The sequence below is a fragment of the Rana temporaria genome, chromosome 13, assembly GCF_905171775.1.
Source record: "Rana temporaria chromosome 13, aRanTem1.1, whole genome shotgun sequence".
Classification (NCBI taxonomy): domain Eukaryota; kingdom Metazoa; phylum Chordata; class Amphibia; order Anura; family Ranidae; genus Rana; species Rana temporaria.
In genome coordinates, this window is record NC_053501.1 from 80,859,720 (window position 1) to 80,872,409 (window position 12,690).

The window sequence follows — 12,690 nt, forward strand, 5'->3', positions numbered from 1 at the left end:
TGCTCAGTACTCTGCAATACCCCCCAACAATTTTCAGATATTGGCACCATAGCTTGTGGACGCTATAACTTTAACAAAGACCAAATAATATTCACCGATTTGTACTTATTTTTAACAAAGATATGTAGCAGTATAAATTAAAAAATATCAAATTTGCTAAATTTTATAACAGAAACAAAGAAAATTTCATTTTTTTTTACAGAATTTTCAGTCTTTTTTTTCTCTTATAGCGCAAAAAATTAAAAACCCAATGGTGATTAAATACCACCAAAAGAAAGCTCCATTTGTGGGGGGGGAAAAGGGCAAAAATTTTAATTTGGGTACAGTGTTGTATGACTGAGTAATTGTCATTCAAAATGTAAGCGCACCAAAAGCTGAAAATTGGTCTGATTATTAAGGGGGTTTAAGTGCCCAGTGGTTACTCCTAGTGTGTTGATAGAAGTAATACTGCTCTCTTATAGGGGTGATGCTTTCTCATATAGCATCCACTTTGCCCACCCACCCCCCTCTGCTGTCCATTCACAGAAGCCTTTGTTTTTTGGGGCCAAGAGGGCTGTAGACAACTGTGCAGGTGTATAGATTGGGCCAGCCACTATCTTTACGTACACCACATTCTAAACATTATATAAGTGATAATACAAACACAAACATTTTAGGAACTCCTTAGCGTTACATTGATAACCATATAAAAAAAAAAACTAGATTTTATTTATGTAAAGTTTCATTAAAATAAACTTTTTACAGGCGAGTTCTGGGCTTCATGCAAAATATGTACAGTACTCTAAGCCTACGGCCCGCATCATCACTTCTGGAGGATTCTTAGAAAATATCACCTTACACAAAGGTACTAGACAGGTGTGCCCCCCTTTTTAATTTAGCCCTAGAGCCTCTTTCAAGACACTCAATTCTGCTTCCCTACATGGTATCCACATTGGATCGAGGGAGCTGCACACAGCACTGTTTGCCAACGACACGTTGATCTTTTCATCAGACCCCTTCTCAGATCTGGATGTCTTATGATCTACTTTAGACCTGTTTCGCACCTGTTCTGGTCTGCGGTTAAGTTACGATAAAAGCGTAGTGCTTTCCCTTACTGGTTCCGTCTCCAAGTTTGGAAGCGTCCTACCCCTTCCCTCTGGCCAAACAATTTATCACATATCTAGGTGTTAAAATAGGGAATCAACCATCTTCTCTCTACAACCTCAATTACCCCCCTTTGTGTGGCAGAATTACGAACGAACTAGAGCCTTGGATGACTCTACCCCTTTCACTCTTTGGAAGATGTCACCTGATTAAAATGGTGAGTTTTTCTCTACAAACTATTCCCATCCTCTTAAAACATCAACATGTACAGAAACTCAATAAAGCCATTGTTTTCTTTTTATGGTGCAAGAAGAGACCCCGTATTGCTTTACACAAATTGCGGTTTCCCAAGAGTGAAGGCGCTGCCGATATCCCAGATATCAGATGGTACAGTTTAGCATGTCTGCTTAGGTATGGGTTAGATTGGTTGTCGCAATCCTCTGTTTATGTCAACTACACTTTGGTCTCTCCTTTTCATCTATCTAGCATCCTATATAGCGAACTTTGATATTTCCCAAAATCCTTACAAAATAATATCTTAATCCGAGACGCTATTATTGCCTGGCGGGAGGTTAGGAAAAAACAGCACCTTCCTTCCTCGGTCTCCAAACACCTTTTGGCTTCACTGCAAACCCATGTTTCCACAAGCTATGGAATATAAAGCTTATGACTTGGCGCACCAAGGCCCTGGTAAAGACAAGCTCCTAGGTCCATATAGACATAATGAAACCAAAATCCTTTTCAGAGTTGATGGCTGAATACGGACTACTTGTAACTCATATCTTCTATTACAACCAGGCGCTTGCTTGCATATCCCCCTGTTGTCCTGATGTCTCTAAAAGATTTCGACCCTCTATGATTGACCGTCTGCTTCATAAACATGCTTACTGTATTTCTGAGGTCTACAAGTCGATACACACAGATATCACCACCATAACAGCCACATCACTCTTCAAGAACTGGTGCATAGACCTTCCAGTAGACGACTTGGGAGATAAAATTCTGGAGGCTATTTAAAAACCCTGAGTGCATCGCCAATGAAATCTGGAAAGACACCCAATTTACATTGATCCACAGGGCTTTCATCCCATTTCTACCTTTTTTAAATGTTTCTTCGCAGCCGGCAGTATGCCTAAAATGTGGGTCCATCAAACAGTCACTATTCTATCGCTTTTGGCTATGTTCCTCGATCTTTTTTTTCTGTAACCAAATCATCACCTTTTATAAACCACATCACAAAATCAGTTAATCACAAAGACGCCTCTGCTACAGTTATTTGGTTACAACTTGCCCAAATCACCAGGCCTGGAGACGCCCAGAGCAACCATCTCTCAATGGAGACACCTCTGCCTCCTGGCAGCCCATAGGAACATTTTAAAAGTGTGGACCACCTCTTGCCCACCCACAATCCCGGCAGTAAAGGCTGACCTCACGACAATACTTTACCGAGAGAAACTGGACACTGAACTGCAAAATTTCACCCCTACAAATGATTCTTTAGAGATGGCACCCATTTATCGAGCATATTCTATCACTGCTCAAATTCCAGGCCCTAATGACACCATTCCAGTATACCAAGTGGTATCTCGAGGCTGACCTGACCGACTCTCTAGGCAAACTGAAAATTATAAAGCAACTTCTACCAGCTAGCACTTCATCTGCTTAATCCCCCTCCCCCTTTTTCACGTATGACCGTATTGCTTTGTTCACGTTTAGAGATCGAATATATTATCTTATATGTCTCCTGTTTACCAAGCAAATCTTTTTCAGCTAACTCTCATGTTAGCTCTCACTCCATGTCCCATGCAAGAAAGTTATAGTAATGTTAAAAAAAAATTTTTTTTTCATTGACTTCCCATATTAACCACTTCAATACAGGGCTTTTATACCCACCTCCATACCGGGCCTATTCTGGCACTTCTCTCCTACATGTACAAATCATCATTCTTTTGCTAGAAAATTACTCAGAACCCCCAAACATTATATATGTTTTTTAGCAGACATCCTAGGGAATAAAATGGCGGGCATTGCAACTTTTTATCTTGCACGGTATTTGCGCAATAATTTTTCAAACCTCTTTTTTTTAAAAAAAAAAATGGTTTCATGAATTAAAAAATAACAAAACAGTAAAGTTGACCCAATTTATTTGTAAAATATGAAGATGATGTTACGCCGAGTAAATAGATGCCTAACATGTCATGCTTTAAAATTGCGCACACTCATGGAATGGCGCCAAACTTCGTTACTTAAAAATCTCCATAGGCAACGTATTGAAAGTGTTTACAGGTTACCAGTTTAGAGTTAGAGGAGGTCTAGTGCTAGAATTGTTGCTCTCACTCAAACGCACGTGGCGATGCCTCACATGTGTGGTTTGAGTGACGTTTACATACGTGGGTGGGACTTGCGTGTGCGTTCGCTTCTGCAAGCGAGCTACCGGGTACAGGGGCGTGTTTTTAATTTTTTTTTTATTTATTTTTTTATTTTACTTATTATTTTTTTACACTTTTTTTTTTTTTTTTTACATTTTTTTTTGATTGCTTTTATTCCTATTACAAGGAATGTAAACATCCCTTGTAATAGGAATAGTGTGTGACAGGTCCTCTTTAAGGAGAAATGCGGGGTTAATGAGACCCCACATCTCTCCTCCAGGCTGGAAAGCATAAGACGGTGAAAAAAAATCATAGATCTAATGCTTACTAGCCGCAATTGCAGCTTTGTTTACTTACGGGTACCCAGGCGTGACGTCATCACATCGCACCCGGCCCTCGGACGGTCATAGAGATGACTGGTGACCATCTGGTCACCAGTCATCTCTATGCTTCCTATCCGGCACACGGCGATCCTGTCTCCGGGCCCCCGATGGCACGGAGGAGCCCAGAGAAGCACCGGATGGCGGCGGGAGGGGGGGTTGTCCCCTCCCGCCGCCTATAAGAAAGATCAAGCGGCGGAAACGCCGCTATGATCATTCTTATGGTGCGCAGGATCGCCGCCGGAACAAAATGATATCTGAATGAGGCCTCTAGCTGCAGGCATCATTTAGATATCACCGGACAAAGTCCAGGATGTCATATGACGTCCACCCAGGATAGGAGATCCCCTCTGTGGACGTCATACGATGGTGTTCGGTATTGAAGTGGTTAATAAAGGTACTCTTGAACAAAATAACTGGTTATTTCATCTACACCTCTGTTTTATTGACATATAACAATGTACATGTATCCACTGTAAATATCTTGTATCTGTGCAGTAATTTCAATAAAAAATATAAAAAAAAATAAACTGACCATATTTGCCATTCCGTAAAATGATCCTGTCATGAATAATTTTCTAAATACACATTGCAATCTGGAGCCCAGTTATTTGCTTATTGTTCCACGCATGCCTGCCATACAAATCGTCCGAACACAATTTCAAAAAACGAACACTTGTCTGTGATAGCAAACAATGGTGTCATCATGTAATGACCGATGAATCGTTCAGTGAACATAAATAAAATCCATTTTTTGTTCGTTTTTTTTTTTTCATATACCTGGTGCACACAGTTCGGACGGGAAACACATTAACCTTTCAATTTTATCATTCGTTTGGCAGAAAATCTCCAAACTTGTCCTTAATTTTTTTGGCTCAAAAACGTCCCAACGAATATCAATTTTGAGCCCATTAACTGGCCGAAAAGCAAGCAAACTGAATTTCGGCTGATTTTTTCGTATATAGTGTATGGCCAGCATAAGACTTCCACCTGCATAAGTCACTGTATTGTTTACCTTTTATTACAAATGAGATTGATTCTTGTAATGCTACACAATACAGTAAGTAGTCCAATAAAGAGTGGATGTCGCTGTTCTTGACACATTTAGTAGACAGGAATGTCTGTTTCTTTAAGAGATGCAATAAGTGTATACAAAATATATATTCATTCCAGTATGCCCTGTGTTTTTTTTTTAAGTGACCAAGTGGTTGAAGGGAAACTACAAGATAACCTTAGAGAATCATTATCTTGTTGGACTTCCCCTCCCCAATGAGTCCCCCGGTTGGCTTGACTTGTTTCTTTTAATCAGCCACAATATGTCCACAAATATATATTGTACCTCCTTATTTTATGGCTACTATAGTAACGTTATTTTAACAAAGCTTCGTACAAGTTAGTGTTAGAAGTTTTATTCATATACTCCATTCAGGTCAGTGACGGTGAATTTCTATAAGCCAAAGCCAAAACTGTATTTTACGTTGTTTTTGCATGTTGACTCCTCTGTTGTGAACTACTGTTTTCTGCTTATTTTTACCTACAGAAGTGGAAGATCTGCTGTGTTCATTGAAAGAGATCCAACACACGCTGGTAGATTCACAGAGCCAGGAAGATTTATTTTTACTTCTACAACTAGTGCAAAATAAAGACTTTCAGAATGCATTTAGGATTCACAATGCTGTTGCTGTCCACATGAACAAAGCTAGCCCACCATATCCACTTATTCCAAATGCCCAGGAGTTAACACAAGAGGTAAGTCACAACTCACTGATTTTAATCTGCATGTACAGTACATCTGGAAAGTATTCACAGCACTTCACTTTTTCCCCACATTTTGTTATGTTACAGCCTTATTCCAAAATTGATTACATTCATTATTTTCCTCAAAATTCTACCAACACACCATAATGACAACTTGAAAGAAGTTTGTTTGAAATCTTTGCAAATTTCTTAAAAAAAAATAAAAACAATCACATGTACATAAATATTCTCAACCGTTGACGCACCTTTGGCACCATTTACAGCCTCAAGTATTTTTGAGTATGATGCTACAAGCTTGGCACAACTATTTTTTGGTAATTTCTTACATTCTTCGGAAAAAAATAATAAATTGTGCTACAAGAGACACCAAAAAGGTCGGACTTTGGAGGCATAGACAACAGCGTGAAGATTTTTTGAAAAATTATTTTACAATTTATTAGAAAAAATACATGGTATAATCACATAAATGTACAATATGGTTAAAAATCATGTAGGATGATAAAGCATATAGACACGTTTCACTGTGAGGCTTCTTCAAGGATATGAGCAAGGTTCAAAGAAGAAAACAAGTCTCACTATCTGGAATGAGATATACATAAATTATACATATGAAAAAAAAACGCATAATATTGTCAGTCCCATGAGACAACCAACACAGAAGACACAAACAGACCAACAGGATACCTTGAAGTGGACTTGTCCTCATGTATGAGGGTCCAGTGGACAGAATGTTCTAAATATTTAAAAAAAGCCACACTAACAGGAGTGTTCAGATGGGTTGCAGCATAGCAAACCACAGATGGTGGATTCTAATAGAAGAAATATATAATGAATAAACCATGGTCTATATAATTACCGGTCAAAGAGATGTATGGGGAGTAAAGGATGATATATATATATATATATATATATATATATATATATACCCTTTTTATGAAGTAAGATCATCAAAAAGCAGGGGCATAGAGTCGTCATATGTGACAACATATATAAAGTACTGCAGGAATCCGAAGGTCAATCACTCTTGAGTAAATCCTTATCTGCCAGATCATTGCACAGAAAAACCATGAAGAACGCAGTTACCAAAATGTGAATCTAAAGAAATATCACAGCAGAAGATCAGATGGAATAATTTCCACGCCACACAGCCACTGGCGCATATAGTATTTGCATTAAACATGTGATGTGCAGATGTGCCCCTGGGAGGCAGTCCAAACTGTACACATCTACATAGGGGCCCCCCTCCATTATACCCTCTAAGCGCAGACATGGGAGACGCCGGCGCATCAATAATGACGTCAGCGCTGCTAGATGGAGAGGGTACCTGTCGATATGATGCATATTGGAGACAGAGTCTAGAGCGCATGCGAGGAGATGTATTCAGCTGCAGAGATGGTTGTTGTTCTGGACGGTTTGCCTCTCTCCATAGAGAAACGTTGGAGATCTGTCAGAGTGACCATCAGATTCTTCGTCGCCTCCCTAACTAAAACCATCCTTGCCTGATGGCTCAGTTTGGCCAGGTGGCTCACTCTAGGAAGAGTCCTGGTGGTTTCAATCTTCTATTTACGAATGATGCTCATTGGGACCTTCAATGCTGCAGACATTTTTTCTGTGCCTCGATACAATCCTGTCTCGGAGGTCTACAGACAGTTCCTTGGACTTCATGGCTTGGTTTGTTCTCTGACATGCACTGTCAACTGTGGGACCTTATATAGATAGGTGTGTGCCTTTCCAAATCATGTCCAATCAACTGAATTTACCACAGGTGGATTCCAAGTTGTAGAAACATCTCAAGGATGATCAGTGGAAACAGGATGCATTTTAGCTCAATTTTTCTCTTCTGTATTTTTAAAACATTTGCAAAGATTTTAAACAAACTTCTTTCCCATTGTTATTATGGGGTATTGTTTGTAGAATTTTGAAGGAAAGTAATGAATTTAATCTATTTTGGAATAAGGCTGTAACATAACAAAATGTGGAAAAAGTGAAGCGCTGTGATTATTTTCTGGATGCAATGTATAGGCAAAATTTTAAATAAAATGATTTATGGTTCATTCATCCACTGCAATGGACACTGGCAAACAAGAAAAAGTGATAAAGGGCAACACCCTTATAACCCTGCTCGTAACTATCAAGTTTCAGTTTTTTGCTTGTGTATTAGGAGGTTGGATGCTTTTTCCACAGCTCTGCAAAGAAACTGTTACTATATTGTTGCTTTTTTTTTTCTTTAATTAAGATACTTGGTACACTGTAGGGATATTTACTTAGGAATGCCATTTTTAAGCTAGTCTCTACACCGCAGCAGATCTCTGACTGCAAAAACTGTATACTTTATACTTTTACAGATAGTGTTTTTTTTTTTTTCTTGGTTGTGTACTACACATAACATTTAATAAAATGTACCAGGTGTTGTAACACACCTGGAAAGTTTTCTTTAAAGCAGTGTGAGATCAAGCCAGACAGATGGCACATATAACTCCAATTACGAAATTCATATCTCTGACCCAGTGGCTCACCTTACTGGGTCAGCTCTCGGCCTCCAGCCTTCTAATTGAACAGTGGTACAGCCTATTCAACTCTTTCTGAGGCCCCTTTCACACTTGTACAACTTTTCCCTTGATTTGGGACTGCAAAGTAGCATGACAAGTCGTTCCTCATGATTTCCAATGACAACCATTTATATTCGTAAGATTTCAAGTCGTGCTGACTTCAAAGTAGTCCCTGCACTACTTTGGTCCAACTTTCATGCGCGTTCAGGTTCATAGACCTCAAGTCTCCCTAAAATCGCGCAACTTTGAAGTCATGGTGCTGTGAAAGGGGCCTTGGTATGAGCTTACCTAGGAAGCAGTAATGCTAATGCTAAACCAGTAAAAAGCAGAGTATTGTTTTTGACTGGCTTGTGTGTGAATGTAAAACCGTAAACAGGTTTGTATTTCAAGCATTTGTATAGCAGTTTGCGATCTTTAACCAGTAACCTGCGAATGAACCAATCACAAGTAAAATTGAAATAAGAAAATTGGTATCTCCTGGAAATATAAAAAGTACCATATTTTTCCGTGTATAAGATGATACTTTTGTGTGAAATTGTTAGACTAAAAATTGTGGGTCGTCTTGCACACGGAAGTCAGCCGAGGAGAGGACCGCACAGTTGTGAAGCTGCCCATACGTTGTCAGGCGGAGATGCGGTGCCTTTTGGAGGCGGAGAGTGCGCAGATGCGGTGCCTTTTGGAGGCGGCGAGTGCGCAGATGCGGTGCCTTTTGGAGGCGGCGAGTGCGCAGATGCGGTGCCTTTTGGAGGCGGAGAGTGCGCAGATGCGGTGCCTTTTGGAGGCGGAGAGTGCGCAGATGCGGTGCCTTTTGGAGGCGGAGAGTGTGCAGATGCGACAGAGACTGAAGCGTTCTGAGCCCAGATGTCGGAAAATTGAATGTAATCAGCTATGCAAAAGAGCATTGAAATAGAGTTGCAGAGAGACAGTTTAGACCAGTAAAGAAAACGGGAAGAACTCCTCCTTAAGATGCCAAAAAAGAAGGTGGCCTTAAGAGGAAAACCAGAAAAATGGCCCCAACTTGGAGCAGAGGCTTAAGACTTGGATTATGGAACAGCGCCAGAGTGGCTTATGTATGTCAACCAAGCTTATACAAAGTCGGGCAAGAAGGTTTGCAAGCAAAATGAAGATTGTTGATTTTACAGGAAAGACAAAATGGTGCTTCAATTTCATGAGGAGAGAAGGGTTGGCCATGAGAGCACGAACAAAGTTGGCTCAGAAAATCCCACTGGTTTGAGGATAAAATGCAACAATTTCGCTCCTATGTCATACCACTTCGGCAAAAATATGATTTTGAACCAAGTCTGATTGCAAACATGGATGATGTGCCTTCCAATAGAACTGTTGATGTTAACCACTTGCTTACTGGGCACATATACCCCCTTCCTGCCCAGGCAAAATTTCAACTTTCGGCACTGTCACGCTTTAAATGAAAATTGCGCGGTTGTGTGACGAGGCTCCCAAACAAAATTTACATCCTTTTTTCCCACAAATAGAGATTTCATTTGGTGGTATTTGATCACCTCTGCGTTTTTTACTTTGCGCTATAAACAAGAAAGAGTGTCAATTTTGGAAAAAACACTATTTTTTACTTTTTGCTATAATAAATATCCCAATTAAAAAAAAAAAATAAAAAATTCTCAGTTTAGGTCGATGCATATTCTTCTACATATTTTGGGAGAAAAAAAATCGCAATAAGCATATAGTGATTGGTTTGTTCAAAAGTTATAGTGGCTGCAAAATAGGGGATAGCATTCTGATTTTTTTTATAGTAATGGCAGCGATCTGCGATTTTTGTCAGGACCACGATATTGCGGTGGACACATCGGACACTTTCGATACATTTTTGGGACCATTCACATTTATACAGCGAACAGTACTATAAATATGCACTAATTACTGTATAAATGTGACTGGCAGGGAAGGGGTTTACACTAGGGGGCGAGGAAGGGGTTAAATGTGTTCCCTACTAGTGATTCTAACTGTGGGGGGGAGGGGACTGACTGGGGGAGGTGACCGATCTGTGTCCCTATGTACAAGGGACACAGCATCGGTCTCCTCTCTTCCTGACAGGACATGGATCTCTGTGTTTACACACAGAGATCCACGTCACTGCCGATCGCGGGTACCCAGCGGACATCGCGGCCAACAGGCACGCGCATCGGCATCTCAGTGACGCACCCCCGTTGTCGGTACGTGCGCGCACCCCCCCAGTGGCCAGAGAACCCGAGGCTGTAAAAAGACGGCCTCCCGGCATTTTAGAGCCACCTTGTGGCCGTCTTTTTACTATGGCCCGGGTCTGAAGAGGTTAAAGGAAAGGAATCAAAACAAGTGGCCATGAAAAGACACACTATACTTCTGCGCTTTCATGCTGTGCAGATGGTACTAAACTGCCTCCTATGGTTATTTTTAAGAGGAAAACATATCCAAAAGAGACCATACCACCTGGCATTGTACAAGTTCAAGAAAAGGGATGAATGAACACATTATGGCCGTTTTATTTGTATAGGTTTGGTCCAGAAGACCTGGAGGGCTCCTAAAGAAGCCAGCTCTGCTTGTCTTTGATCTCATTTAACAGAAAAGACAAAAAGGGGTTGCATTGGATTTGCGAACACGCTTAGCAGTTATGCCTTGTGGACTTGCAGGTCAGCTACAGCCACTAGATGTTTCAATCAACAAGCCACTTAAAGCCCTGATGAGAGAAGAATGGAGTAGATGGATACAAAAAGCAGGTGGTAACTTGACACCGACAGAAAGAGTGAATAAACAAATCATTACTGAGGTCTGCAATTGGGTCCTAAACTCATGGTGTGGTGACAAACAAGAGGTGATTGTAGAATCAGCAATGCCATGGACAGAACTGAGGATGATCTCACAAATATAGACAGTGAAGTCAATAGAAGTTAAAGAAATTGATATGTCTGATGAAGAAAGCAGTGATGCATCAGAGGCTGAATAAAGTGATATGCGCAAAGCTAAGTGTGATGCATAATATAGTGCATGTAAATGTTAACTACGGTAATTGCTAAATAAAAATGTGTTCTGTTTTATGTTTAAAATATTGTTTGTTTTTATTTTGGGTTGGAAAAGTGGGGGTCGTCTTATACACGGAAAAATATTGTTTTTTAAGAAAAAATAAATAAAAATGTTTTCAAAGTAATAAAAAATGTAGTACAAAAAAAGTTCACATTCTGTTTGTTGTTTTGTTTTGTTTTTTTAACTAGGTACAGCATGTTCTTAAGTCAGGCCATCAGAAAGAATGTCAAGAACTTAATGATTTACTAAGCACACCACACATTCAGGTAAGGCAGCTGCTGTAATCTAGTTTTGTTTTTTGGTATGCCATTTATGAAAAAAGACAAAAAGAAGGCAGCTGCTCATAAATCACACTGTTAACCAATATACACTTCACAAATATAGTTTATCCAAGGAAACGGTCTACAGTTCAGATCTTGAACCCAGGTTTTTATTTATTGGCATCAAAATTTGGTTCTGTATAGCTCGGTTCGCCCATTCATGACCAGGAGTGCAATTAGTTTTGCACTCCTGTGACCCATTTTCTGAAGTCCGCTCTCCGCTGACATCACTGCCCTCATTCGAGGCAGCGCGTCATCCCAACTTCCCACGTCTGGTTCCTCCAGCTGTCTTAATTGATGGCCGTCTCAGCGAGCCGCTGAGATGGCCCCTCCCCACCTCTCCACAGCTCATCGCTCCAATGAGTGTGGAGGATCAGAGCAGGAAAGATGCTGACTGACAGACAGGCAGCATCTTTCAGTTCGGAAAGTAGTGAGAACCGAACCATCGGCGGTGTTTGGTGGCTCGGTTCTCAGTGCAAAGACGCCGGGGGACAGCTGCAGCATCTGTGTAATGCTCCATTCGCCTAGGTAAGTATGGAAAAAAAAATAAAAAATTCAATAAAAATAATTTTACAAAAAAAAAAAGTATGGAAAAAAAAAACATCTCGTTTGAAAAAAGGTACATTTTTAACGGTGAGTTATAAATTTTAAATGCATTTTTTTGTATCTTTATTATTATCCCTGCGCAAAGTACTGCTTTTTAATACAGGAGTTATAATAATCTGTTTTAGCTTCATGAACAGATTGCAGCTTCTTCTTGTCCTTCTTCAGCAGTGGAGGACGGACTGGCATTGGCAAACGGCTACGTATGGGCGTGAAACCTGATGCCGCGTACACACGACCAATTTTAATGGTCTAGAAAAAATACGTTTTTTTCAACGTGATTCTTGTCAAGCCTGTCTTGCCTACACACGATCGTGAAAAAAAAATGCTCGAGCAAAGAACGGTCACGTACAACGGCACTATAATGGGGAAGTTCCATTCGGATGGCGCCACCCTTGGGGCTGCTTTTCCCGATTTTGTGTTAGTAAAACTTTTGTGTTTTTAAGTCTGTTACAGCGTGACGAATGTGCCATCTCCATTACGAACACTAGTTTTACCAGAACGAGCGCTCCCGTCTCATAACTTGCTTCTGAGCATGCGCTGTTTTTTCACGTTGGTAAAGCCTACACTAGACCGTTTTTCACAACGTGAAAAT

General features: G+C 40.3%; 1 protein-coding gene across 2 annotated transcripts in view; it reads left to right on the top strand.

The window, feature by feature from the left end:
- Positions 1-12,690, top strand: part of PALS1 (protein associated with LIN7 1, MAGUK family member) — a 340,500-nt gene that overhangs the window by 165,708 nt on the left and 162,102 nt on the right. For both annotated transcript variants that reach the window (XM_040332883.1, XM_040332882.1), the window contains exons 3-4: positions 5,373-5,581; positions 11,361-11,438. In XM_040332883.1, the coding sequence (XP_040188817.1) occupies positions 5,373-5,581; positions 11,361-11,438 (287 nt within the window). The remainder of the gene's footprint in view (positions 1-5,372; positions 5,582-11,360; positions 11,439-12,690) is intronic.